Below are 27,265 nucleotides of genomic sequence, written 5' to 3'. Positions count from 1 at the left end.
AAGTACCTCCTGATAAAATGTCAACTTGGCGATGTTGCTTCTTGGTATGACTCCCTCGCATTGTTCTAGCTGTTTTTAAACTGGTTTGGTGTGAATGACAAAAACACCACCTGGTCCACATAACTGACTAGATGTCAATTGGCAGGAGCCACGTGGACACATACACACACACTGCATAGACAACATGTATATACCAAAACAATATCTTTTATTTGTAGTCCATCACCACAGCCCTGGTAGGCTATTCTGCACCAAAGCCAATGGAGAAACACATGACAAGCTTATACAATAGAGAAAAGAGAGGAAGTCAACTGGATGGTAAGCAGTACGTGTTTACATTTTCTGTGTGTCTCACGCTGGACACCACACCTGCCTTACTAAATTTTTACCATATCTACCTAGCTCTAGTTCTATAATACCTGGCATACCTGCTGTGGCATTCAGCCACTCCTGTCCCATTCTGCTGACCATTGGGGGATTATTGCTGTGGGAATGATTATTACCCAGAGTCAACAAGAGAGTCAAAACAAAACAGGAACACAACAGGAACAAGAAGAACACACATAGCACATCTGGGTATTAGCAGTATTATTCACGCTGGCGAAAGTTGAGTCCTGTAAGTTTTGGAGCACCAAGTCAAATGTCATCCACAACTTGAAATGGACTGGGAATTATCATTGTGCTGCAAAGCTGCCAGGATCCTCAAACTTAATGTGTTGCTCTCAATGGTAAAAATAGAGAAAGAAGACGCTTTCTGCAGACGGTCCATGTTTGTGCTTTTTTAATAATACTATTATCTTAATGAGGTCATAGTTTGGTTTGTTATACACTGGAGTTACAAAGGAAATTAAAATAGACTAAAATTCGAATAGCCCACCAATGGTAAACAGTACAGTATTTTTAGGGGGCATTCCTCCCCCAATGAAAGTTGGGTAAGAGGACTTGAGAGGTCACTGATAGAATGCCTATACATACAGACACATACATACATACCACACAAACATACAGTCTGTCAAGCACGCACACGCACTCACACGTATATACTGTACAGAAACAGTCAAAACAATGGAGCGAGAGACAAGATGGAGTTCCACTAAAGTCTTCACAAAGCACAAATTCTTATTCCTTTCTCTTGTTCCATACCACTTTCATGACAAATTTGTTTTTTAAATTTGAAAAAAGTAGACATATACTGTAGCATCTCCACGCTGACTTGTAAGGTTGATTCCTCTTAGATGTTGAAGTCATCTTTATAGTCAGATAATCAAAAAACACGATTGATGCACAACAATCCCATACATTCTGAAGTTCATGAGTCAAAATTAAATGTTCTTGTGGCAAAAGTACTCCAATCTGGGCCTGTCCGAGTCTCCATTGGAATAGTTCCCACAGGACATTACTAGGTGACTAGTTAGCTCCATTCTGTTCATTTCTGGGTACATCCTCTCTTGTATTATACTTCCTTTACTTGAGTCCATCAGAGTTTTCTGAACACTCTCCATACGCCACCTTTACTCCATCCTTGCGTACTGTCCAAGAACATTCTAGATACAAGGTTTCTGTTGGATTAGAACATTCCAGGGCCCGGACTGAACCCCATGTCCATGTCACGTGGCCTCATCTGACCCCCCATCATCATTGTCTGCTGTGGGGGGCCACCCATGCCCTGCAGTGACATCATCATGTTAGGTGAGCCGCCAGGGCCTGGGTGGGCCATTTGTCTCCCTTGCATCATCCCTCCCGGACCCCCAGGGGACATCATCCGGTGCTGGGGGCCCATCATGCCTTGGCCCATGAATCCTGGTGGCCGCATCGAGTTGTGGCCAGGGTTGCCCATTGGCATGTCTTGGGGGCCCATTCCCCCACCAGGCCCCCCTGGCATCCCCCCCATCCCCTGCATGGACATCCCCATCCTCGGTGGACCCTCGCCCATCATGCCCTGCATGGGGAAGCCAGAGGGGTGTGGTGGTTTTCCCCCAGGGTTGTCTCCTCCACCTCGGGGGAAGTAAGACAGAGTCTGGCTGGGCTTCTCTGATGGGATTATCCTGGACAGGTCAAACTCAGGAATGCCAGATGCTCCCGGTCGCATCACCTCATGAAGGTCTGCATCACTGAATCCACCTTGCATGTTGTTGAACTCTGGCCCTCCAGGATTATTGGGCTTGCACATAACCCCATCACCCCCTCCCCCATGTGGCATGTTCCCCATCCGTCCTCCCATAGGCCCTCCTTCTCCCTGAAAGCCCATGGGGTGGCCAGGGAAACCTTGAGGACCAGGACCATTGTGCGGGGAGAAAGGGCCTTGCTGGGAAGGGGACTGGGTGAGGGGGTATGCCTGGCTTCGGTGAGGATAACCCATGCGTCCCTGGGCCATCATTTGAGGGTTTCCCATACCAGGGTCCTGGGGATTTGGTGGTATCATCATGCCATGAGGCATCATGCCTGGGCCCATATTAGGGGCATTGGGAGAGGGCATCTGTGGGGGCATACCATGGGACAGGGGCTGGGATCCCATTGGATTCATACCCAGAGGGCTGAGGGCAGACATGGGTCCGGCGTTTCCAGGTCCCATCATACGTGGATTGCCTTGGTGATTCATTGCCATACCTGTATGTGCAAGACAAAAAAAAAAGTGATTATATATTCAGTTCAAGCTTTTGTGAAGCAGATCAAAGAAAGATTAACATAAATAGCCCATGGCCCAAGGTGGGTGGAATTGAAACTGCAAATTAAACAACAAACAAAAGAATTTTTCAGATGTCTTACCATTATTGTTCACTGATGGCAGGTTAGGGGAGCGAGCCGGGGGCGAGTCGTCATCAGAGCTGGCAACAGTCTTTATGGCATCATGGTAGAGTGGGGTGGAGCTGGGCATTGCAAACTTGGACATGCGTGACATCATGATGGAGAGAGGGTTCTGGGATAAAGTTGGCTCAGGGGGTATGGTGTACGGACTGCCAGACGGGACGTTGCCTGGGAGGGACATGGAGCCAGATGGAGCCCCTGATGAAGGAGGGGCTGAGGGAGGACCGTTACCACCTAGAGGACGACATGATGAGAAAGAGATGACATGACAGAGAGATGATCAAACTTACCAGTTCAGACTTTTCATTCTCTGGCAGATTGTTTTTATCTGTGATATTAGTAATAGTGTGTGGTACTCTAGGCTTAGTATGATCTAAATTATGTGGCCACAAGAGGGAGCCACTGTACCATAACCCACTCAACCCCACCCCTCATACAGATGTGTTCACTTGATTGGGTGATGCACTTGATAGATAGCCTCCACATCTATTTCATTTTCATTTTTGTAGACTATTTCTGATTTCAAAGGACTAAAGGGGCCCAAGTCAGACATTTTACATATGATATTAACAATTAACATTAACAACTGAGACCAGTGACAAAAAATGCAATACAAATAAAATTCAACACCAAACTATTTTCCAATATTAGTGGAATGGAATTTAAGAAAGGTGCACTGAAAATAGATGGGGAATTACATATTTAAAGAAGTAGAGACACAGTTGCTGATGAACACAGAAAAGCGAAGAAAGAGATTGTTATACCTTGCTCCATGCTCCCCATCATGTTTGGTGAGGTGATACTGAGAGGAGGCTTGCCACCCTGAGGTGGTACTCCAGGACTCTGCATGGGTGGTTTTGGTGAGGAAGCCCATCCTGGCGAGGGGTTAGGAAGAGAAGGAGACCTCATATGAACAGGAGAGGCACCAGCTGATCCCATCATGGAGTGGGGGGACTTCATTGGTGCTGAAGCTGGAGGAGCTGGAGGGACATTGGGGCCTGTGGGACCAGTGAGCATGCCAGCCAGCTGGGACGGTGTCTGAGGAGATTTAAGATTTCCAGAGGGAGAGCCCATCATGGGGGACTGCACTTGCCTCAGAGGAGGGGACTTAAGTGGGTTGACACTGGGAGAGTTCCCCCCTCCTGCTTGGACATTCAGATCTGCTGGCTTACGGCCCCTCTGACCTTGTGAAGGGCCACCAGCGGAGGGGAGGTGGTTAATACGGCCATTACCTCCTGTTGGTGTAGCTCTGTGCTCTGGACCAAATGCTTGGTCTGCATGGGAACCCCTCATACCTCCAGGACCCCCTGGGAATGGCCGCCCAGGCCCCATAGGAAAGTCTCCTGGCTGTGTCTGCTCAGGGAAGGGAGGACCCTGCATGGACCTGCCTTGTGGACCCATGTTCTCCATTGGAGGTCCTCCACCTCCCCTCATTCTCATCATCTCATCAGGACTCATATTCATGGAGGGATCTCGTAACTTGGAAGGGTGCATATGAGGTCCTGGGCCAGGGCCAGGGCCAGGCCCCATGCCAAACTCAGGCCCCATTTCCCTGCCCCCCATTCCCTGGAGCCTAGAGGATGGACTCATAGGACCATCACCAGGCATTCTGGGAAATATACCCATGCCATTACCAGGTTCCATTCCACCTCTTTGGTGCCCCATCATCCTTTGCATGTCCATCATCATCCCAGGAGGGAGGCCCTTCTCTCCACCCATACCTTGGTGGAACATTGCTTCTTGGACTGACTGAGGATTTGGGAAACGCTCACCACGACCCCCTGGACCAGCAAACATTCCCCCAGGTCCTCCAGGGAAGCCTCGTGCATCTCCCATCCGGGGAGGCATGTCGTCAGGCCAGCCCATTCCAGGCCTTGGGGGTCCCTCCATCTCAGGATTCATCATACCAGAGAAGCCAGGCATCCTCTGCATATGTGGGGGCATACCCCTGGGGCCAGGACCCATGCTCATGCGCTCCTGGTAGTGCTCTGGTGGACCACCTGGTCCTCCCCACATCTCTCCTGGGCCCATCTGGTAGGGAGGCGGGGGCCCTCGCATCATGCCACGTGGACCATGGGGGTGCATCATCATGTCTGGAGGAAGTGGCCGGTGTTGCATTTCTTGTTTCTTCCTCTTCTCTTCATAAAACTCCTGCTGTAGCTTCAACCAAGCCACCTGTTCTGGGGTCATCTGATCTCCATCTCCACAGCCCCCTGGACCCCCCATGTGTGCACCCATTTCATCTTGTGGAAACGGGGGCATGTCCCTAGGACCATGGGGTGGGCCAAAGGGTGGACCTTGTGGACGAGGTCCTCCTGGCCCACCTGCTGGTCCGAGGCTCTGAGACTGTGCCATCATTGCCTGTAGGGGTCCCTGCTCAGGCCTACGGGGTGCACCATCAGGGCCTCCATCATGGGGTCCACCATGGGACTGTGGGGGCCCCGTTGGTGGGGCATCACGGTCATCAGGGAAAAGCATGCGCTGAATATCTCGCAAGGTCTGCAAGGAGCGCTGGCGATGCTCCAACTGTTCCTGGGACAGACCCTCTGTGTTGGCCTCCATGTTCAACAGCTCCTGGGCGAGCTGCTGCTGTTGTTGCTGCTGCTGGGGTGTCAGACCAGCTCCACCAGAGCCTCCACCCTGCCCTCCTTCACCTGCTGTTGGAGGGTTGAGGCCTGCCTCAGGTTGGGTGACAGGGGCCTGGTCAACTGGGGCAGTAGTGTTACTGGGGCTACTGCCAGGAAGATTTTTGGATTCCATGCCTGCAGAGGATGACCCTTCCTGCGGAAGAACACCAGATTGGCTCCCTTGGTTTGAAGGCTGGGGTGGGGCTGGCTCTGTCATGCCAGGTAAGGACGGCTTGGATCCAGGCTGGTGACTCTGATCTTGGACATGGGACAGGGGTTGCTGGGGAGGCTTGGAGTCATTTCGGAGGGTGCTTGCTGCATTGTTCTTTAACAGAGAGAGACAGAAATAGGATTAAGTTAGGACACTCTCATGCAAGATGTTGGTGTATGAAACCATATGTGTGATAAAAAAAAAGAGCTTGTGTGTATTTACCAGGAGGAGGTGAGCTTTGTCCTTGCTGTTGGAGATGTTTTTCATGTGGAAGGCAATGATGTTTTCTGTATGGCCAGTTAGAACTGCATCAGCTGCCCTGAGGACAAGAAGGCAGACAGTCAGATATCAGTCATCAGACACAATAAATATGTGTGTGTCTGTGCGCGCATTTGAGAGATGGTGAGCCAGATGAATGAGTACTAGGTGGGACCATGAAGGTAAAACCAAGGTCAACAGACTAAGCAAACTATTGCACACGCACACACACCTTCTACTAAGCATCCCTATCTTTGATCTCTAATTCCCAACAGAGTGTTAATCTAAGCCAAGTGTATGCTCCCACTGAGAAACACACATACTTGTGCAGATACACACAATGGATTTAGGCTATAACTGGGAAAGTTGGGGGAAGGAAGGGGTGGGAAGCATCTTAGTACCATACACACAAACAGCTGCAACAAACATCAAAGACAACAACAACCACTGATGACAGGGGCACAGAGATATACTTCAGGCAATTGACATTGTTAGTAATTCCATTAAATTTTGAACTGCAATTCCACAAAGGGTTTCGCTGTGGGTGTATGTTTTGCTTATGTAAAAAAAAAAGGTCTAAGTATTGAGATGATGATTTAATTAGCCTGTCTAAACACATAAATATTTCAAATGTATAGAGATAAGCTTCAACTGTAAATACTAACCATAACTTAACAACAGTGCAAAAACTACACATACATGTATAATATGTACTAAAAATTCAAGATCTGGATGTCAAATTATGGCTAGAGAGGGCAATTTCTTTCTTCCAGCACTGATTTCCTCCAATAGTATGGAAGACACTAGTCGCAACACATACAAATGGCAACTCTCAGCTTCCTTACTTGTTGGCCATCTCTGTGGTGAAGACATAAACGAGTTTTGAGCCTGGTTTCTGACCACTAGCAGGTTCTGCTGTGGAGCCCTGGCCTCCCAGTGTGTTGTGGGAGGGTGTGGAGGAGCGACTGAGTCCAGCATTGGAGGTAGAATGTGTGACAGAGTCCTGGGGCTTCACGTCACTGGAGTTACAGTCTACAGGGAGACAACAGGGAAGACCATGGCTTTAGGACCAGCACAGGCATTATGGGCAATGTAGTTCTACCAAGGAGCTGTCATAAGACAAGTTGATCAGGAGAGGGACTGTTACTCATGCTTGGGTGCACACGTTAACACACTTACTGAAGAATCCTTTGTCATCTTCGTCACTTTCTCCCCCAGAGCACCAGTCAGCTCCACTGTACGGCTGCCTCCTTTCTGCCACACACATCCTCTTCACCCTGCTGCTGTCTGTACATACACACACACACACACACACACACACACACATCAGTGGGCTTAGGTTTATCTGTGCGAGTGACAATAAGGGACTGCAAAGTATATTTTTGGGCAGATTGTGTTGAATACCCAAGAGAAAATAAATAACTATATTACGTACAGCATTTTTCTAAATAAAGTTATGCAGTGGTACAGGATAAAAGGAACCCATGAAACCAACCATGGGCTTTAATGAGGGAAAATTTGTGCCATTTCCTCCATTAATCAGTGCTGAATAAATGTGATAAACTTCCTCTACAGGAAATGACATGGGTAGTACTACCAGATGCATTGGAACAATCACAATACAAGCACTACAAACACAACATTGTTTAAGCACTGTAGGTATTCTATCTATACTAAGCAGTTCAAAGCATTTCATTACAAGGATATAACTTTGGTAAAGTATGAAAGCAAAGCTATTAATTATTCTCCTAAAAACATCATCAAGAAACTCATGCACCTTTCCTACCTACCTTAGTTCAACTATTTTATCATTCTGGTGAGAATAAAAAACAACATGTAAAATAGTCTCAGAGATTTAAATTCAAACTATCAAAATTCAAGATGGACTGTAGCACTTCACAAGGAATATTTGACAATTTCTGACCCCAGCTACTTGCTGGACATTAGATGGTCTGATAATAATGAGCACTGGCTATGGTGGCTCTTACCTTTTTCCTCACTAGTGGGTGTGCCGCTCTCTGGCTGTTCAAACGACTCTACTGAGGTGCTCCTCTCCCTTTTGACTTTAACCTTGGAGCTTGGGCCAGAGGTCAGGCCCTGGCCGTTTTTCAGCCCCATACCCCCTGCCACATTCGGGGCCCCTTTGGCACCCAGGGTCTTGGGGTCGCAGGGTGAGGGCTGCGATTGGCTGCCGGTACTCCCCGGTTTACCCTGATTGGGCATTTTAGAGTCCATCTGGGTGGCAGTGGAGGGGGACATGACGGGAGGTGAGCGTACCATGGCCTCCGTCTTAGGTTTAGGGCTGACAGACAGAGGAAAGAGAAAAAGATCACAGGCATAATTAATACATTTACACTGTACATTAAGAGAAGAACAAAACACATTTTATATTTTATCAAAACATTGCAAAACACTGATATATTACACATTTTAATATAATTGTCTATTTAAGTGAGCCTCAGATGCAACTAGACATTCTGCAGACTTCCAAAAAGTTATGTTTTGTCTTCCTATACATATTTGTGACTTTCACTTGTGAAACACACAACAGGGGGCAAATGAGGCATATCAAGCAAAAAGCCTGGGGCTTGAAGTTAGGTTACCCAGTAATCACGTTCTGGAATTGGGCACAAACCAGACAAGGGGAGGGGTACACACTCTGGCAGCTGGCTATCCATGACATCCCCGCTATAACATGTACCCATGTTCCCCAATGTGGTACCCAGGAAAAGTGGTAGAGAGACAACAGAAGAGAAAATATCATTGTTCTTTTTGCCCTCTTTTTTCCTTTGCAACAGCTAAACACAATGCCATAATGGCATCCAGCAATTGGTATGGATGTCTATATGAACACGAGGTTAGATTAGGCCTACTGGTATTGGGAATTCCATGCGCACAGTTAAACCTGAAGAAACAGACTGTAGAAACACAGTCCATCTACAAATGACTGCTGCTTACTAGTTATGAGAGCAGTTCAGTTCAGACAAGCAGGACACATCCAACTGGCAGAGAATTCCCTTACCACACCCTAATCTCTTTCTCTTTCTCTGTCTCTCTCTCTCTCTCTCTCTCCCTCACAAACACACACACACACACACTTGTACAAGTAGCATGAAACAAATGCCAACATGTCCAAAAAGCACAGCCACAGCCTAGCACACTTTATGTACGTACACAGACACACAGCTAGTAGAAAAAGAAGGCAAAGCCAGAATTTTGGCAGTCCAGAGAGCCGTTTCCAGAGGCTCCAGAACCATGAGTCAGCAGGGAAAACTTCCAAGCTCAGTGTACTCCCTGACCCTAGAACAGCTCTGGATCACACATAAAGCCCTTTCAGGTAAGAGAATAGAGAGGAGAAGCTGATCTTAGATCTGTATTACACCTGACCTACACTTGCTCTCTAAACAGTACGGATAAGGCCATGGTGACATGCTCAGGTTAATGTCCACTTAATCACATTGCCAGGACTCAATTTCAGCACTGGTCCCATACCATGTACACACACTTGGTAACGACTTGCCATGCCTGCACGATAGCTACCATACAATTTAAATTAATAGCCTGGGCTTCTATTTGCTTCAATCACTGAACTCAACCTGCCTATATTTGGGACAGGCGTCTATATCGGACAGGCCTTTAATTCCTTGCGCACAAAAATCTTGCTCAGCAAAGATGGGAAATACAGTAAATAATCGAGGAATAGACACATATTCTGACTTCGACCGCTTCAAAAGGTAGGGAGTCACCACTTTTTTTTTTCCATCTCTCTCTTGTTTACAATGCTGGTAAATCTGAATGAGTTATACTTCGGGGCTCATGGTTTCCGTAAAATGAACTGAACGATTGAATTGTGGAGAATCTAACCAATATAACAATGTGTAGCATACCGATATTAACAAAAGTTTAAACATTTATAATTGCATATGCGATCTAAGCAGCTTAGAACTAGATCAAGCGGGCGACCCTGTGGGTTTTAAGAGGTTTTATACATCCAAAGAATTTATGAACCTGGCATCTAATTAAGATCCGTGTATATTTGTCAAAACGTGTAGCAACAGCCAGCCAGTAAATGGGGCGATAAATTGGGGCTCTGCTTTTAATTGAAGTTTTACAGTAAATAGTTAACACTGACACCTTGAAACAAGAAGGTCCTGGGCCCTGGCCCTTTGTATGTGGAGATTCCATGTTCTCTTCAAATTTACATGGGTTTCCTCCAGGTCATTGGATAACACCCCCCCCCAATTAAAAAAAGCGTGCATGTTAAGTAATACAAAGCCTTCTGCCACTGACTAAGCCACTGGCCTTAGAAATGGTTGCTCACTGTACTTAAATAGTTGGGATAGGTAACATTTCCCCACAGGGATTAATAAAGTATGAAAAAAATGCAGTTTATGGGCTGTGGCTAAAGTTTTCTGTAGACTTGTTCCTGGTCAGCTTTTTCAAAATTCAAAACTCAGCACATTACGCACCTTGCAACCGGTAAGATATGAGAGTTTCAAAGCATACCAAACACTGGAATGAGGGATGCACTGATCACTCTGCAACCAATCATATCAACTAAAAGACTGCTTAAATTGGCATACATACTGGCTGAACTGCACAAAATTTTTTTTTTTTTTAAACAAAAAATGGGTCCATACATTCAAGTAGCTTCAGTGTTTTTGCCTGTTTTTTCCCCACAACATTCTGTTTGGAAAATGATGGTCGAGTGTTTGTATCTGTTCTCTCTTCCCAACTGTTTATAAACACTGACAGCTAATGTTTATTCATTTTTGATACTGTGTGTAATTACTTGAAACAGGTTTATGGACTGGACAGAAGCTTGTGTTTCCCCAGTAAAACCCTTTTATGTTATTGATGTGGGAAGATACGACAAGTACTTCAGTCATCAGCTATTTGTTAGTACCTAACAACAATGCCTAGGATAAAAACTTGATTTTGTGTCACTTACTGACGACAACAATGTTGTGCAGCCATAAAAATAATCTATTTAACATGGAGCAGTTGGAATTCTACTTCTGCTTCCTGTGCAGTTGTGATGCTGTTCATTGAAAGTCTGGATTAAATGTATTATTTTAATCAACACTCAGATCAGCGTTTGGCCGATTAGGCTGTTAAAACAATCAACGAGATCTCACACGCTTGCTTATTATTACCATAACAGCACTGCATAAGTGTATCACAGCACTAGACCCACAGGTTGTCAGCGTGCAAGTCCACTCACCTCTGTGTGTTGGTGGACGGGGAGTTCTTTAACCTATTGGAGTGCATTGATGGGGCTCCCAGGACTACAGAACAGGGTGGAGTGATGAGCTGGTGAGGACTGCCTGTGTGTGAGAGCGGTGCTTTTGCGCGCACGTTCCTGGAGCCAGGAACAGGATTCCCGATGTTCGAGAGGTTTCCCCGACCGTCCTTGGCCTCCTCCCGCTCTTTTTTCCCTCGCTCCTTCTTGTTGAAATGTGTCGCTGCTGTACCTGCCGCCGCTGGCCTCTCCTCTTGGACCTCCAACATTCTCTCTATGTCCTTGTCTGTGTGTGTGTGTGTGTGTGTGCGTGCGTGTGTGTGTGTGTGTGTGTGTGTGTGTGTGTGTGTGTGTGAGTGAGAGAGAGAGAAAGTGTGTAAAAACAATAACAATAGTCCAGGAGTCTTTTCTTGTTCGGTGTGTATTTATAAAACTCCCCCAAGGGGGCTTTCAACGGCCCTTGGGCACACTGTTGAGAGAGAGAAGAGAGAGGAAAAAGGACAGTTAACAAAACTGGAAAAGAGGGCCACAGTCTGAGCAAACAAAGTGACACTCCACACAAAATCTTTCTAGTATCAATCTACTAGTGTAGGCTTGAAAGGTGGCTGTTAAAAGTTGGTCATTTACTTTTTCACAGTGGCTTTGATTGGTTTTAATCCATGCCAGCAGAAAGGATTCCCTGCTATGACAAGTAAAAATGTCTGCTGTGTAAAAAGCCTATAGTGACACGTTTCCACAGTGTGTGTGTGTGTGTGTGTGTGTGTATGTATGTATGTATGTATGTATGTATATAATCACAGTATATATTAAGTATCAAAATGCTCACAGAAAATTCTCAAAACTCTCCTGCAGTACAATTTCCATCTACACTGTTCATTTGTGTGCTCAGTATGAGTGTTTGTAATATACTGCCAACTTACAACAGCCACCTTTCAACCCATCATTGAAACTTTCATCGAGCTAGACCGATAAATTGGTCAAAATAGCTTATTGCAGATAAGATCAGTATATATGTCGACCTATAAAAACAAAAAATTGCAGCAAAGAAATGCCAAAGATATATTTGGGTTAATCTAGACAACACAGTTCCCATTACATAGTTTGTCCACCAAAGAGCACTGACAAGTTTAATTTATGTATTTATGTTTCAACTGTGTTGCTTATTACATAGCAGTTTTTCTTTAAAAAAAATGTATTTAAGGGATCTTTATCAAAAATATTTGTTTATGCTATGCATTCATATAAAAAGAAGACTATTGGTCAATATCATTATCATGTAATTTTCAGATTTTTAACCTCTCAAATATCAATATTGGTATTTGCCTAAAAAATCCATTATCAGTCAGGTTAGTCTTTGATACTATAAAGATTTTAGGTGGGTTATCACGTTAACTATATAAATATCAGCACTACATTGTAACTATAGCAAACAGTGTAGTATGGTGGTGGAGTGAGAGAGGTAGTATTGTGGTCCAAACAAACCACTGTGTGTTTCTGTTTGTGTGTGTGTTGGTGAGTGAGCACGAGAATTGCATGAGAACCCTGTTCAAGAGAGAGCAGCCCAGTCAGTCAGATTACATTGTCATCCTGAAAATATTTAGGAGTTCTTCCAAAACACTCAACATTGTAACTTGCTCCAGAGTTCCCCTGGGGAGAAGGAGGTGGAGTGTTTGGGGGGTGGGGGTATCACTGGGAACCAGACAAATACACTGACTCCAGCTACAGCAGCAACACTCGTCTCTCGCTGGTCTACAGGAGAAGTGATTTACAACTATCAGGGCCACAGATCACTACTGCACACGAGCAGAGGCTGGCTTCTCCACAGGGACAGAGAGGGGGAAGCACAGAGATAGCCTTGTGAATCCAAACTAAATTGATTAGACTAACCTTTCAATATAAAAAAATACACTTTGTGAGAAGCGGTGGGCTGATTATTGATTGCTGAACTAGTGATTTGACTCCATATTTATTTACAAAAAACAGAAGTGCTTGAAAGACCTCTATTCTAAGTGAAATGACATGTTACTATTTTGTGACAACATGTTTTGATACCTAATTTTGGAAACAAGGTCCGTAACACACAATTATACATGAGTAATTCTGTAGCAGTGTTGTGCAGCACACAGAAATCAACAGAAATTTCACACAAGAGCTTTTGTTCAAACTATGGACCTAGTATAAACATTCAGTTAAAATTGTGTGTCTAAATAAGTTCACACTATCAGCAGTACAGGCATTCAGAGTACAACATTTTCTACTAATATCACCCCTTCAGGTCAGTAGTTGTTTTTAGAGTTGGGGTTTTGCTAATGAGACATCACTAAGTGTGGGTGCTAAGTGTACATAAAGGTCAGGGTGCGCTTCAAACAAACTAGTTCATACAACATGTTGTCCGACCACATCTGAGGGCAAAAATGTTAACAGCTATTCCGAATGGCTACATTAAAAAGGAGGGGCAGTCATGGATAGGGGCAAAACGCGATAATTTTTCAAATACAGGGATAAGTACACACACTTTTAGACAATTTTTCCTCAAAGGCATTCATGGGATTTCACTTGTTTGTACATACACAAAATGACAGTAGTTGTGTGAGGTTGAGAGAGAAATTCCAATCCTGCTTACTTTCTCAGCTCTGCACACCTGGCCAATCGCTGAGTGAAGTGGATTTTCAGTTTCAGATAGTTGCAAAAATTGTCGGATGTAAATCCCCCTATTCCTATATCAGAAAGGTGTGGGGGAAGGGGGTTTCAGATGCTGTTTGACCATCCGAAAACCACTTCGTTTGAAGCATCGTGACCGCTTTGGCATGAGGTGTCTAGGTGTAGTTTTAAAAAGTGAGTTTCCGGCCTGCTGTGGTTGGAAGTGGATGGGCAGTGACTCTGCTGTCCTGACTCAAGTGGAAAGATTATTCTTCCACTGTGGGGCGAGGACAGAGAAGAGCCTTGGCCAAGATGATCTACTACAGAGGCCTCGGAGAGATCTCATTTCACCATAATCAAAAAAACAGCCTCCTACCTCATTCAGCCCTAACTAGCATGTATGCCCTCAAGGGTTGTTATCTAAACCTAAACCCCAATCATACACAAATGCATGTAATGTGAGTATGAGCACGCATACAGACACAAACAGCAGGACCTGTCAATCACCTGTTCCCTCCAATCGCACGCTAACAAGACACTAATTGGGGAGCTTGCTGACATGACTGTCATAAGGAATACACTGACGCACATAAACACACATCAGGCGTGCACACTGCAGCTAACCACACGCACACACAACAAAGCAATGTAGAGGTAATCACAGAGATTTCTCTTCCTCGATCTCCAGTATAGACACTGAACTGTCTATCATGCATGCAAGTTAATGGAAAAATGGTATAATGAGGCTCTAAAAATGAGCTTTTTGCCTCTGTTATAAATATGAGGTTCCACATGAAAAGAGGGCAGAAAATAGTTCAATTCAATTAGATTTGGGTTTTCAAATGCGGGTGGCACTAAAAAGAAGCATTTCATTTCATGCTTATGTAACAGTATTCGTACGCTGGCTGAGTGCAGCGTAGAGAGTAGACCCTTCCCTGCTACGTCGCCCAAACTGGGGGGAGGGGGGCTTGACCTTGCTGCCAACCTAGTCCACTGGCTTTAATTTTAACGCAACAATGCTACAAAGACATTATTTTAAGAAGAAAGGGGGGAAAAACACACAGAAATGCAAACACACACACACACACACACACACACACACGCACCAACTGTCTTCCCTCATCTCAGCCCTGCTGTTGACTGTAAAAGGGCCTGCTGATGTTTCAGCCTTATTTATGCAAATCCCATTTTGCAGTTCAGTCACAATGGAGTATTGCTCTCTCTCTTGCTCGCTCTCTAGCTCCCCTACACGCTCTCCGTCTGCTCGGCCTCCATCTCAAGAATTTCTTAGTCCATTATTTGTTTAGGGCAATATCAGAAACATTATATCCATCTCTTCTCACAGTTTTCTGCAAGAATATACAAAAACGCACATCAGTGGGGAACCGTGCAGTCTGAAGAAGTAGCAGCCAGCTCTCTCGAACAGAAAAGCCTTTCCATCTCATCACACAAGGCCACAACTTACATGTACCCAATATTCATTCAAACTACCACAATATGATATCTCAAGTCAAAGCTTTGCAACAAAATTCCAATGAAAAGAGGATTTTACAATCTGATAGGTCTGATAGTCTAATAGATCTAGTCTCAAACTATGCCTTAAATTCCTTTCTGAAAAAGCATTTTAAGTCAAACTATTTAAAAAAAAATTGCTTTCAAAAGAATGGAATAAATAAAATAAAGTGAGGAGAAAGTTTTGCTGAAAAGCAGCCACAGACCTGGTAATTATGGGATAATGGCACATTGAAATTTCATACTATTCCAAAAATACTCCTGAGTCAATGCCGTCATCAGTGTCTTGAGAGCATGTGTAAGGGGACCAACAGCACAAAACAACACTCAAGTCTCCCAGTGAGATACTACGGTGTGTTTGCTTGCTGTTTTACCTTTGTGACATGAATTATAAATTTTACCTGATGAGGGTCAAGCGATCAACAAATTGATTTTAGTTCTGTCACACAGGGCTTTTTGATCTGACTCACCTGTATATAAAACTTTCTGGTGTGCAAGAGCTCTGTAGTAATTCTTATGATAAAACAACTAAAATGTTTCTTTTTTTAGAGAGCAGAGTCATAAAGTCAGTAAAATGATTCAGTTACTATCAGTTATCAGTTACACAACACCGAGTTGAATTTAGCAAACATTAGTGACTGTTGTACCCGAACACATATAAACAACACAAAGAATGTAACAAACAAATAAACAAACTCAGGGTGTCTTGAATCTGGTGCATTTTAATGTTTATAAATTAAACTGGTCATTTGTATGAAAAATTATGTGCTACTTCTTCATTCTTAAGTTGCAGAGGCCAGCTTTAACTAAATTACTATTAACCCTAAACCAATACTGAAACGCTTTAACAATTTTATCTGTTTGTTTTTACTAAAATATAGAACTGAAAAGCTAATATGATGATGATATCAATCTGGTATTTATTCTGCAGTCTTAAATTAAGCTCAGTATTTCCTTGTATATAACCAGTTTCCTTACTACAGCTAGTTCCTACCATAGACTGTATATAAAAATGGACGACGCATCTCCACTTCATCCCACTGTACAAAAAGCCAAAATATCCCAGATATGAGAACTACCTAAAATGGGAAAATGTATTTTAACGTGTACTTTGGAGTTTTTAGTTTGGCTCATGTCCCATCCGCTAACATGGAGGGTGCTGGGTTTATGATGATGATGCAGCCAGCCACCAGGGGGGCGATAGAGATGTTTTGGCTTCACTTTTGGGGAGCTGTCATATCGTCCATCTTTATATACAGACTGAGGTTCCTACACATACCTGCCTGGCTGCTAGTGAAGGAGTACCTAACTGCATATAGAACAAACAGCATTAACTCTACTTTTAAAAAAGGTACAACAAAGCAAGACTTCTGCTGCCCTTCAAGCAAAGATCTGTTGGACATCCCACAGTACCCTCGCTGAAGAAACACCTGCACACTCACCTGTTGAGGTAGCTTCCTGTAAGCACGATCCCAACATGCCACACCCTGCAGATAGCACTCATGACTCATGCTTGGTACATACAGAATGTTAGGAATGCAGAGTGTCACTAAAGATAGAGCTGGGACGCCACAGATATAACATCTGACATGTATCTACCGTGACAGGAACAAGGGCACATGAACAGCACTCACACAAGTATGACTGAGCTTCAGTTTCTACTGAAACCAAGCCACACAATTATTGGTTAAGGACCTTTAACTGCTCCCCAAGTACAATAGCTACATATCTCCATCCAGGTTTTCTCTTTCTTCTGCTCACCTGAGTGTGTTTTAGTCTTTCCCCCTCACTCGCTCTGTTACCCACGATATCAGCTGTCTCTCCACTGGTCTGTCTATCCTGCATTTCTACAATAACTCTCACTCCCCCATCCTCAGTTTATCCTTTCCTCTGGTCGGCAGACGATGCCCCTCCATCCCCAGGGAGGCGACATGTGTGTAGTGTCACATTTTGTCATATCATATCGTGGTGACAGAAGCCTCGCCGTGTCCATCACAATGATGGAAGTGGCAATGAAAACAGGAGGATGGGAAAGGAGTGTGATACAGATATACCCGTAGGAGGAGGGGGGTTATTACACAAGTCGCTCTCTTCGCAGAGTGTGAGGGTGGGTGTCTGTGTCTCAGACACACAGGCACACAGCTGACTCACTAGTGACACATCTGCTGGCGTAGCCTGGGCACGGTGCCATGTGTGGCGGCCAGCTCCAGCAGCAGGACTGGCACTCAGCAGTCCGGCCTGCTGTGATCTCCGTCTCGCACACTTCACCCTGCACTTCCATCTCTGCCAATCTGCCCTCTGTCTCTGCATCTCTGGCTAAGTGGGTGTGTCTTTCCTATACACCAAATAGATACAACAAATAGGTTCTTAATCTCGCTCCCCTCTGCTAGCAGGGGAAATATGAGCAATGAAAGCCAAAATAAAAAAACATGACTAGGGATGAAGCTGACCTGTGTGGACAAACACACAAAAAAGGACACAATCCAAAAGGGAGGTCAGATACTAATAAGCGAGACCAAACCTGGGTCCAGAGCTCGGTCTTGCTTATTAGTATCTGAGTGGAACTGTGAAGACCTCTGCTTTCTACTGGTCAATTCCTGTTGCTGGACAGTGGGTCCTAATTATCCTCAGGTCTAGTTCAGATTCAGACCGGGTCTGAATCTTTCCGGATCCCTTTTGGATTGTGTCAGTTTTTTTACATTAATTTATGCACATCGCGTTAAGGTAGGTTTTCCACAAGATCAAAATTTGAAACTTATGAAGATCTCTAGTAGGAGGGCACGTCCTTGTGACTGAGCAAAATAAAACTGCTAATTAAGGCAGGACCAATGTGCTGTGTTAATAGAGCCCACTGAAATCTAATTTAAAACTCTGTTTTTCTCTACAGTAGGTTTCTTTCATTGTGGATAAAATGAAAAACCAAACAGAAACTCTGCTGCCCTCTGTGCAGACCCCTTCTTTCCTCCCTTCCCTTCCCTTGACCATGCTCTCTGGTCCGTGACTCCCTCCCTCCATCCTGACGGTCGCTCCCACACTCGGGCCACATTCCTCCCTTGCTCATGCTGGGAGGACGTCTCCCTGTGGCTAAAAGCATTGTGGGAAATCCCAACAGCCAGGCCCTTCAGAGGTCGTGCAGACCACTGAGGTAAGTGTAAAGGACGCCTGCGTTCCTCGCTTACTGGTCAAAAGGCTCTTCTTGCAAGCCACTTGCCAATATATTACACACACATGCCACATGTCTTGATACTGAACCTCACAACAAAAAAGGACAGAAACATCAAATATCCACATTTGAAGCAGCAGTCAATACAACCCACGCTGTGCAAACCTCAATTTATAGCACTAAGAACATTAGGCAGGAAAGGAATGAAATTTTAAGATGTGAAAAAAATCAAAATATTTTTTAATAGATTCTTTTTGTACATTACAAATCACTACGCAACAGAAACAAAATAACATCTCAACCTGTCAGACCATGTGACACAGTTCAGGCATCTCTACTGACCTGGCATGACAACAAACAAGCAAAAACACATTTTACTCACAGCAGAACACACACAAACACAGAGTACATACTATACGGTACATATAATACATGTGTCGTCTCCTCTCCGCTATCATACAACAAAATTAGCACTCAAGAGGGAATATGAGCCAGATTGTGTCCCTGAATTACCCCAGTTTGCACTCGTGTGTCATTCCCATGGAATTTTAAGCACACTGGCTAAGACCTTCTCAATTAAATATACAGGCACAGAGTAATATACATGCACATACTCATACCATTGCACATAGAAATACCCACATGCGGCAGTACTTAGCTGTCCTAATAATGTCTGAGATGCACTGAAAATTGCGCTACAAGTTTATGGCATCTACTGTTCCCATGGGCCTGAGCCTCCTTTAGGTTCCTCTGAAAGTATGAATGCTCTGCAACAAGACATATCTACCCTGCTATTACCCACGTGGTAATATGTGGAAAGCATACAGTATATTGCCCATGTAACCCGGTAAAGTGGTTTAAAACGCAATCTGCCAATTAATCCTGATGCCAACTTTTGCTGATATTAGAGACACAATGAACTTCCCCTTACTCTTAACACCTTATCATTTCAGGAAAGAGGAGGTGATAATATGGTTACCTGCTCTCTTTATTGCCACACTCCTTGTATGGTTATATAGAGCTCCAGTAGCTGCTCTAAAAAATTTCAATGGTGGCTTGAAAAGGAGGGGGGGAAAACATTTCAGTTACTAATAACTACTTTTATGTGACATTTTTTGTATTGCTATAATGACTCTAGTATCCGACTTTTGGCACTGTATGTTTGAGGCATATAATTGTTTTTCACTACATTCAAGGTGGGTAAAAACTGATAATTGAGAGGCACAAAAAACACATTAAATCTTTTTGTTTATGAGCATAAGCAGACAGTTCAAATTACTAGACAGTGAGCAAAAAAAAACATGGAGGATGAAGAGGATATCTGAGTAGTTCAAATCCAAGGTGTGGCACTATTTTAGATGTCACGATTTTAAGACAAGACTACAGTTTGAAAATAAAATAAACTATGGCAGTAAAACAACCAACATGCAGGCGCATCCATCTCAACACCATCCAGGACTAAACACTGTAGAAGCAGAAAGGAGGGAACCTGTTGATTTGCCAGCCCAACAGTCCCAGTAAGTTTTGTTATGATACAACTCTGACAACACACCGCCTCTAATTATCTGCTAAAAAAAAAAAATAAATCAACGAGAAAACACAGAAATTCCCATCAAACCACAACATTACAGAATTGTAGTACTCAAGGAATCACAATAGATGTTAGCATATTAGCATTAGTATCTTAGGGATCAAGATCATATTTTATTGGGAGGTCCCTGCTGAGTGTCACCCGTAGTGATGGACTAATATTATGAAATAAACTACTATATGTAATTTCACATCATATTGGTCAGACTAATTACGAGCAGCTGAGTGGGAAAAATGTTCAGCTTCATACCATTTTGTAGTTCTCTTAGCGAAAAGAACTACAGAGGTGTCAACAAACTGGTGGCAAAATGGCTACAAAGTCACTATCACTGGCAGTTAAATGTCTAAATGAAATCCAATATTAACCAATACACCATCTGTAGTTACATTTGTTAACAGACCACTACAAATATGTAAGACAATAAAATTTGGCAATTTATGGGGCACCACGGTAGCTCACCTGTAGAGCATGCACCCCATGTACAAGGCTAAGTCCTTACCGCGGGTTGAATCCAGCCCGTGGCCCTTTGCTGCATGCCATCCCCTCTCTCTCCCTCCCACATTTCCTGTCTCTCTTCAGCTGTTCCTATCAAATTAAGGCAAGAATTCCAAAAAAATTATTTTAAAAAGTTGCCAATTTAGGCTTTTAAATGGTGTGACAAGACTATCAATCTTGGAATAAAGCATTAACTTGGAATAACAGGAGATCATCCCATTCTTCCCATTTTTGATGACACTGCAAGAATGCATTAATAGCCCAAAGATCTGTCTCCAAAGTTTCAGACCGAATTGAATTGCCCATCATATAGTTTTGAACGAATTGTTACTACGTTCACATTTCAAAATTCCAAAGATCTTGGTGCGATCTCCTTGAAAACAGAAAAGTCTATATTAAATAGCGTGGTTAATGCAAACAACATTCAGCGCTGTTAAGCTTAGCTTATGTGAAAGATTACCAAAGATTTTCTGCACTGATAAATACACAGCATCACTTATCAGGAGCTCAACCAAAGAACATGAAAGATTTAACATACCAGAAGCTTCCTCTCATTTACACTAACAGTGTAGTCAAAGAACACTTGATAATGACGATTTGACACAGTTGATGGATGCTCATCACTGGCTCAAAAAACTGATTTCAAATTAAAACCGTGCTCTTTGAATTGTGTCACATGCACCACGTTTTGTGGTAAAATGACAAACAGGAGAATATCAGGAATCTCATGTACTTCCTGTTGGAAAACCACATGGACAATAAATACATAAAAATATAAAATAAAATAAAATCCCGGGGGTGTATTGGCCAAAATCTCAACTTTAACATTTCAATCTGATGGTGACGGACCAAAATGGATTATTCCTGAGCGCCATCACTGTCCAGTGCTTGCGTCTAATTTAGTAGCCTGTGAAAACCAGATTTTAAAATGTGGTTTGCTCTCTACACCTCTGCTGTTTAGCATTAAACTAGGTTAACTAGCGACAACAGTCATCTGTTACTGGACAGGACCTCAGCCTGGCTGGCAGCTTTTGGCATGGATAGTTGAGGTGACTGCAGGTCACCGCGACCCCAGGTTCCACCTGAGCGATGCTCAGATGCGATGTTTTAGAAGACCCCTCCCCTCCAAACAGGAGCAGCAGCCGTCTGTGCAATAACTGTCAATCACAGCAGAGAAACATGAAAGCAGAATTATAGGTACATTCTGACTCAGCCGGACACATCCCTGAGAATCCTGTATGGGCAACAATCCCACCACACATCCACACATATGAGACTTGAGACCTCCTACACTAAAAAAAGATATGAAATGGAGCTATTAGAAAAACACATTCATATTTATAGCTATAACTGTTTGGAAAGGCACACTAAGCTGTAAAGACTTACTACTAGAAGCTGGTTCTTACGGGCCTAAAAGATTTGTTTTTAAAGTGACGATTTCCTTTATTATAGTAATTTATCTTTACTGTGTTTCTAAGTGATGGCCGCTCTATATTGGTCAGCATAGACTTGAACAAATGAAAAAATAAAGAATACAACCGATGTACTTATGCACGTACTTGCTGAAAATGCTACGTGGCATGAATGAGTATAAACTGAGTAATAGATACTTCTGTCATTTGATCTATTTAAAATCATTTAACACTAGTTTTGGTTTTGAATAACGGTTGTTAGTGCCCCTAAAAACAACAGGGCCTTATTTATTGAACATTTAATATTATCCATCCATCCATTAGCTATCCTTGCGTTTGCTTTTCCAAATATTAATTAATTTTTTTTTTACCATATTCTCTCCCATTTGATCTTGTTTTACATTTATTGTTATTGGTCCTAACTTGCTTCTTCACTTTGTAGCTCGGCCTTTCACAAGTGCTATACTAATTACTACTTTTAGGACTACACCGATTCCACTTTTCCTCTCTCTAAAAAGGCCACCAATTCGGATACCTGAACTCAGGGTATTGGCTGATACAGAGTACCAATCCAATACCAGTTCACGTTTTTCTTTCTCAAACAAAATCTGTTTAACCCACTGTGTGTAACTGATAAACTGATTATAATTAGCTTGTGTTTAGAAGCTTTATAAAAAGTCACAAATGTATACAGACAGACAGTGACAGAAACAGTATTTAATGTGGACTGGTCACATTTGGCTATAGTCGCTATAGGCGCTGATACTGATTCAATGTATAAGATCAGATCATAGCCTACAGCTTGGCTACACTGCTTATGTCGAGTGATGAGGAAGACATGACAACTACCCATTATGATTACTAGTGGGGAAATGGGCAATATTTGCAGCAATCAATAAATCGACACAGATCAAATGTTTTTTAACCCACATCTGCTATCAACTTCAAAGCTCATTATGTCCTCAAGTTCTAGTACTTTCGAAATATCTAAATCTCTAACTGAGGAATGAAAAAGGGTCTTCGGTCAAGCCATAGTTTCATGGAACTGGGAAACAAATGCACATTTTACAACAACAACAAAAAAGAGATTACACTCTACAAAATTTGCGAATTCTCTTTTTGTGTATTATACATATTTTCATGTTCTGTGCGGAACGTAAAACTAGACTGTACATAATTGTACACGTTGATTTTATGTACAGTAGTTCAGCAATGTTTAAGTGTTTCAATTTCCTTTGCATTACAGCAATAATTCCACATCACTCTAAACTTCCTAACGAGTTCAATGTAAATATGCAGACCTACGATGGTTACAAACTAAATAGTATTTTTCCTGATCCCTGGGGAATACTACATCATTACTGTACAATAGAGGCCTGACTACTGTAGGAGCCATTCAGCAGATGAACTAAATTCCTTAGTTAATTGTGAATGGACATCTTAGTCAGAACACCAGGTAAAAGGGGAAACATACTTTTTTTGTTAAATACTCCTTGGTTTATGAGGCAACAATAAACATTTCAAGCAATAGAAAAAACAGACACACTTCGGGTCTAATCTACGTATACATGCATGGGGAGGGGAGCCCCATGCCACCCACTACACAGGCGATGAGACAAACCGCCCCTCCAACACATCCCTCCACGTCATACACAACACAAGCCTTGCGAGTTTTAATTAGAAAACCCATGAAGCAAACAAATGCACAGAAGCATGAGGGGCCAATACACAGAGGAGAAAATAAATCCTTTGCCAATTTACATCAATATCCATTTCCCTGCGTCCTTCACCTCACTGTGGTTTTTGGTTGACATGCTTCGGATTAGATAGCAGATAAATAAACAGTGTGGACAGCGTTCTCAGGAAGAGCACCCTGACCGTGTTGTGTCCTCAGTATGTGCAGATCAGAATAAGACCAAACATCGCACTGATAGTCCAAAGCAGTGCAGCTCTAAAGTCTCTTTCCTCAAGCCGCTTCCCTGAGCATCAACAGCGGTTGTATCGGGGGTAACCACTCTACAATTCAAGGCCTCTCTCATTAGAATACAGCTATCAATGTGGGCACCTCCATAGTTAAATGTCAAAGAGATAGTGACCAACGCCAGGAAGAGCCTGTGCCTGGCTTGTTACTGTTGCATCAGAGCTGTGTTAAGCTATCAAGTTATGGCAGCAGTTAGTGGCAGCAGTTTGAGTGCAAGAAAGAAGTATCTGCTGTCATGCTTGATAATGTAACAAATATTGGTCTTAGGTTTAAAAACAGAAGCAACATTATAGTCAGGAAAATGCTAGTGAGGAAAAGCTGCCAAACCGGCATGTCTCATTCTTTTCCTTTCTTAGTCCTAAGTATGGTGAAAACAATTACTTGCTTTACTGCTACACCCTGACTGTGTCTGAAATCACTACCTTGTTCACTCATTCACTGCTCCCTATATAAAAGAAACTCAGTAGTTTACAGTGAGCGGAAAATGTTGAGATTTCAGACATTTATGAATCGTCATTTTGCATCATAACTGACAAGTGTAGTGTCACATTACTGATTTATAATCTTTAAAATGTGACACATTGCATTCTGGGATTGTTGGCAGTAAGAACTGCACATGCCATAGACACTGGGCTTTTTTCATTACATTGTGGGAATTTTTAAGTGCACTACAAAGAGCATAGATTTACTCACTTAGAATTCGAAAACTCAAATAAAATATAGCGAGATAGTGAGTAAATACAGTGTACTATATAGTAAATAGGGGGTGATTTCGGACACAGCACATAGGTTCCTGCCATATCTTATGGTACTTGTTTCTTAGCATTTCTACAGTTATGCTCATATAGTAAAGCAATGAAAGCAATTAGGATGAGAAATTTACGTGCAGTCTGTCATGGATGTATGTTTTGAGAAGAGTGGAGATGTGTATGTATGAAAGAAACATTCAGTGTGACACAATAAAAAAAAAAGAGAGCCAGAGTTGAGCTGGGTTACCTCAGAAGCCCCCCTGCCCTTTCAGCAGGGCCTCATATGGAGAACCAGGTCTCAGGTCCCCTGGGCACTGATGTCTGCTCTCCAGTCTACTCCTCCCAGTCAGCCACGGAGGCTGTGCAGGAACCTGGCCCACTCACGACACCCTACAGCCACAAGTCATTCACACCTGGAACAGAGGGAGAGAACTTTGCTCATCGGGTGAAACACAAACAAGCAAAATGGCAAGGAAAAGCACTCAGTCGCTCGTGTTGACAAGACCAACATGTAGCAAACACATAGCCGCTACAAAGCTTGGGTCATTAGGGCCTTCAGTAACAGTGTATACTCGCCTTTTTAACCCAGACACTCATTTATACGTCAGTTATCGACCAGTGTACACATAAGGGACTACAAGACAGTATATGATACCCTATCGAGAGCTTCCTTGCTTCTCTGCATCCGTGAGGACTTCCTCCTTCCTCTAAATATCAACTGTGGGAGCAGAAAAGTGACTTTTTGTACACCTCAACAATACAAACAAAATAGGGCATAAGTAGTGACCATAGAATGATAAATATGAAACAGCCTCAAGACTATGCATACAGTTCATGGCAGACAGCAGTGTTGCCTAGCAATTGAGGAGACCAGAGTCCTGTAACAGGAAGGTCTGCAGTTCAATCTCAGCAACTGGCAGGTACGCTTCAAAACGGTCCTTGCTCAAGACTCTGAACCCCGACCTGCTAAGTCAGAAGTCACTCTGGATAACAGAATCAGCTAAAGGACTAGAAGGCAAACTGCAACAAAGCACAAAAGCCACTGAGATTTTCTCTTTACAATTATGAGGGAGAAAACACAGCATTAAGCCAGTATGTTGCTGGATACACATTTAATGGAAATTTGATAAGTCCTTGCAAAATCGTTTATAAAAGTAAAATAAATAACTTAGGGACACTTACTAAATAAAACCATGAAAGGTAACAAGTTAAGACTTTCACAAAATCTCCAAGTATCAGATGTCTTTTACTAAACATTTTTACACTATAGGACCTGTGGATTTGTTTCACTCAAGTTAAAAAAGATTGGCAAAACTAAAAAACTGAACACATTCTTTGCCATGGTTAGCTCTCTGGTCTTGCCAAGGTAACACAGCACAATGCCACACACAAGTTACTCACAAACGGGCCTACTCGAGGAAGTCGTCCCTAAAATATACACAGACATCTACAAACCTAAAACTCTGCAAATAAACGTAAAGCACACAACAACTACATAGACTAGACTTCCCCCCCTGAAATCTCAGCGCCTCACTGGACAACTCTTGGCGGACAAAGTAATTCCATGGCGCTTGAAACTCCAGGAACTTTTTTTTTTCTTTTTCCTAAAAGAAGTTGTTCCTGTTTCGCCAGAGAACTGGGGGGGAAGGGAGCACTTCAGCACTTGCATTCATGGAGCGTCGGCCAGCGCAAACAAAGTCTTCCCCGAAGAGGGAGGCACTGGACGGCGGCTGAGAGCGAGAACAACGACGTCGGCCACAAGCACACAAAAAACACATACAAAAAGGGCTTCATTTCAGGGTTTTGTCTGTTAATAAAACAATTCAGGCCCTTCTTAGGCAAACGTTCATTTTCAAGTTATGCTAGCTCCGTTAACAATGTAACAATTAAATCGCTCGGCAGATGATAGGGCTGGCCGACACAATCAGCAGCCGAGGCCTATAATCTCGCTACGCGTTTATAAATCATATCAAACACATTTTTAATAAAGTAAATACAATACCAGCGGTGTGATACTCCCGAAGAATGCAGAACATGCATGCTGCATTGTATCCTTTTTTCATTTTCACGAAGCACGAGCGGTCCTCCAGTATAATGGGGTAAAAACCAATATTTCTCCGCGGGTTTTACACCATGCTGAAAACATCGTGAATAATCCGCTTTTGGTGCTCTGGAAAAAAATCGGCATTCACGGTTGAAAGGGCGCTCACTGTCTGCCAGGCCAGACACGACGTGGGTTTGCTAGCCAGCCTTCGGGGACAGAGGCAGAGAAGAACGGATACCGGAGTGAGATGTCCCCGGGAGGAGGACCCGCGTGTGCCCGTTGCCAGGAGGCGAACTGTGGTACCGACACTTTCCACCTGGATTTGTGAAAAAGAACACTCACCTGGAATGTTAGCTTAATTCCCGTTTTCCTCGAACGACGGATTCATACCGTACACTTATCAAATCACAACATTATCACGGTAACATTATAAAATAGAAATGTGTCTCCCCCCTTTCGCCCGAGCTTTCCAGTGGTCCTACTCCATTACATCCCAGTCAAGATTTCCTGTCGTCTCTGTACCCCCCTCAGTTCC

The 27,265-nt window shown here is 43.3% G+C and overlaps 1 protein-coding gene across 5 annotated transcripts; it reads right to left on the bottom strand.

The window, feature by feature from the left end:
* Window positions 1–187: 187 nt before the first annotated feature.
* bcl9 (BCL9 transcription coactivator) lies at window positions 188–27,265 on the bottom strand. 5 transcript variants are annotated; one of them, XM_044215935.1, is made up of 10 exons: window positions 26,689–27,265; window positions 24,934–25,099; window positions 11,126–11,612; window positions 7,890–8,203; window positions 7,081–7,188; window positions 6,747–6,933; window positions 5,866–5,962; window positions 3,570–5,757; window positions 2,767–3,039; window positions 188–2,607 (listed from the first exon to the last, which is right to left on the bottom strand). In XM_044215935.1, the coding sequence occupies exons 3-10, from the start codon at window positions 11,410–11,412 to the stop codon at window positions 1,568–1,570; spliced, it is 4,494 nt and encodes a 1,497-aa protein (XP_044071870.1). In that variant the 5' UTR covers window positions 11,413–11,612; window positions 24,934–25,099; window positions 26,689–27,265; the 3' UTR covers window positions 188–1,567. The 5 variants fall into 5 exon arrangements, with proteins under 5 accessions (XP_044071870.1, XP_044071871.1, XP_044071872.1 ...); XM_044215936.1 differs by having other exon boundaries at window positions 27,073–27,265; XM_044215937.1 differs by lacking the exon at window positions 26,689–27,265 and adding an exon at window positions 26,088–26,243.

The sequence above is a fragment of the Siniperca chuatsi genome, linkage group LG12, assembly GCF_020085105.1.
Source record: "Siniperca chuatsi isolate FFG_IHB_CAS linkage group LG12, ASM2008510v1, whole genome shotgun sequence".
NCBI classification, from domain to species: domain Eukaryota; kingdom Metazoa; phylum Chordata; class Actinopteri; order Centrarchiformes; family Sinipercidae; genus Siniperca; species Siniperca chuatsi.
Note: the sequence above shows the minus strand (reverse complement) of the source record. Positions and strands in the feature narration are given on the sequence as shown.

Bases quoted from the DNA above. Each gene is read 5' to 3' on its own strand.
- bcl9 (XM_044215935.1), bottom strand. From the start codon at position 11,412: ATGTTGGAGGTCCAAGAGGAGAGGCCAGCGGCGGCAGGTACAGCAGCG. The intron at 5,963-6,746 runs GTAAGGAAGCTG...TCTTGTCCTCAG, and splicing joins ACCACAGAGATGGCCAACAA to GGCAGCTGATGCAGTTCTAA. The intron at 3,040-3,569 runs GTATAACAATCT...GTCGTCCTCTAG, and splicing joins GATGGGGAGCATGGAGCAAG to GTGGTAACGGTCCTCCCTCA.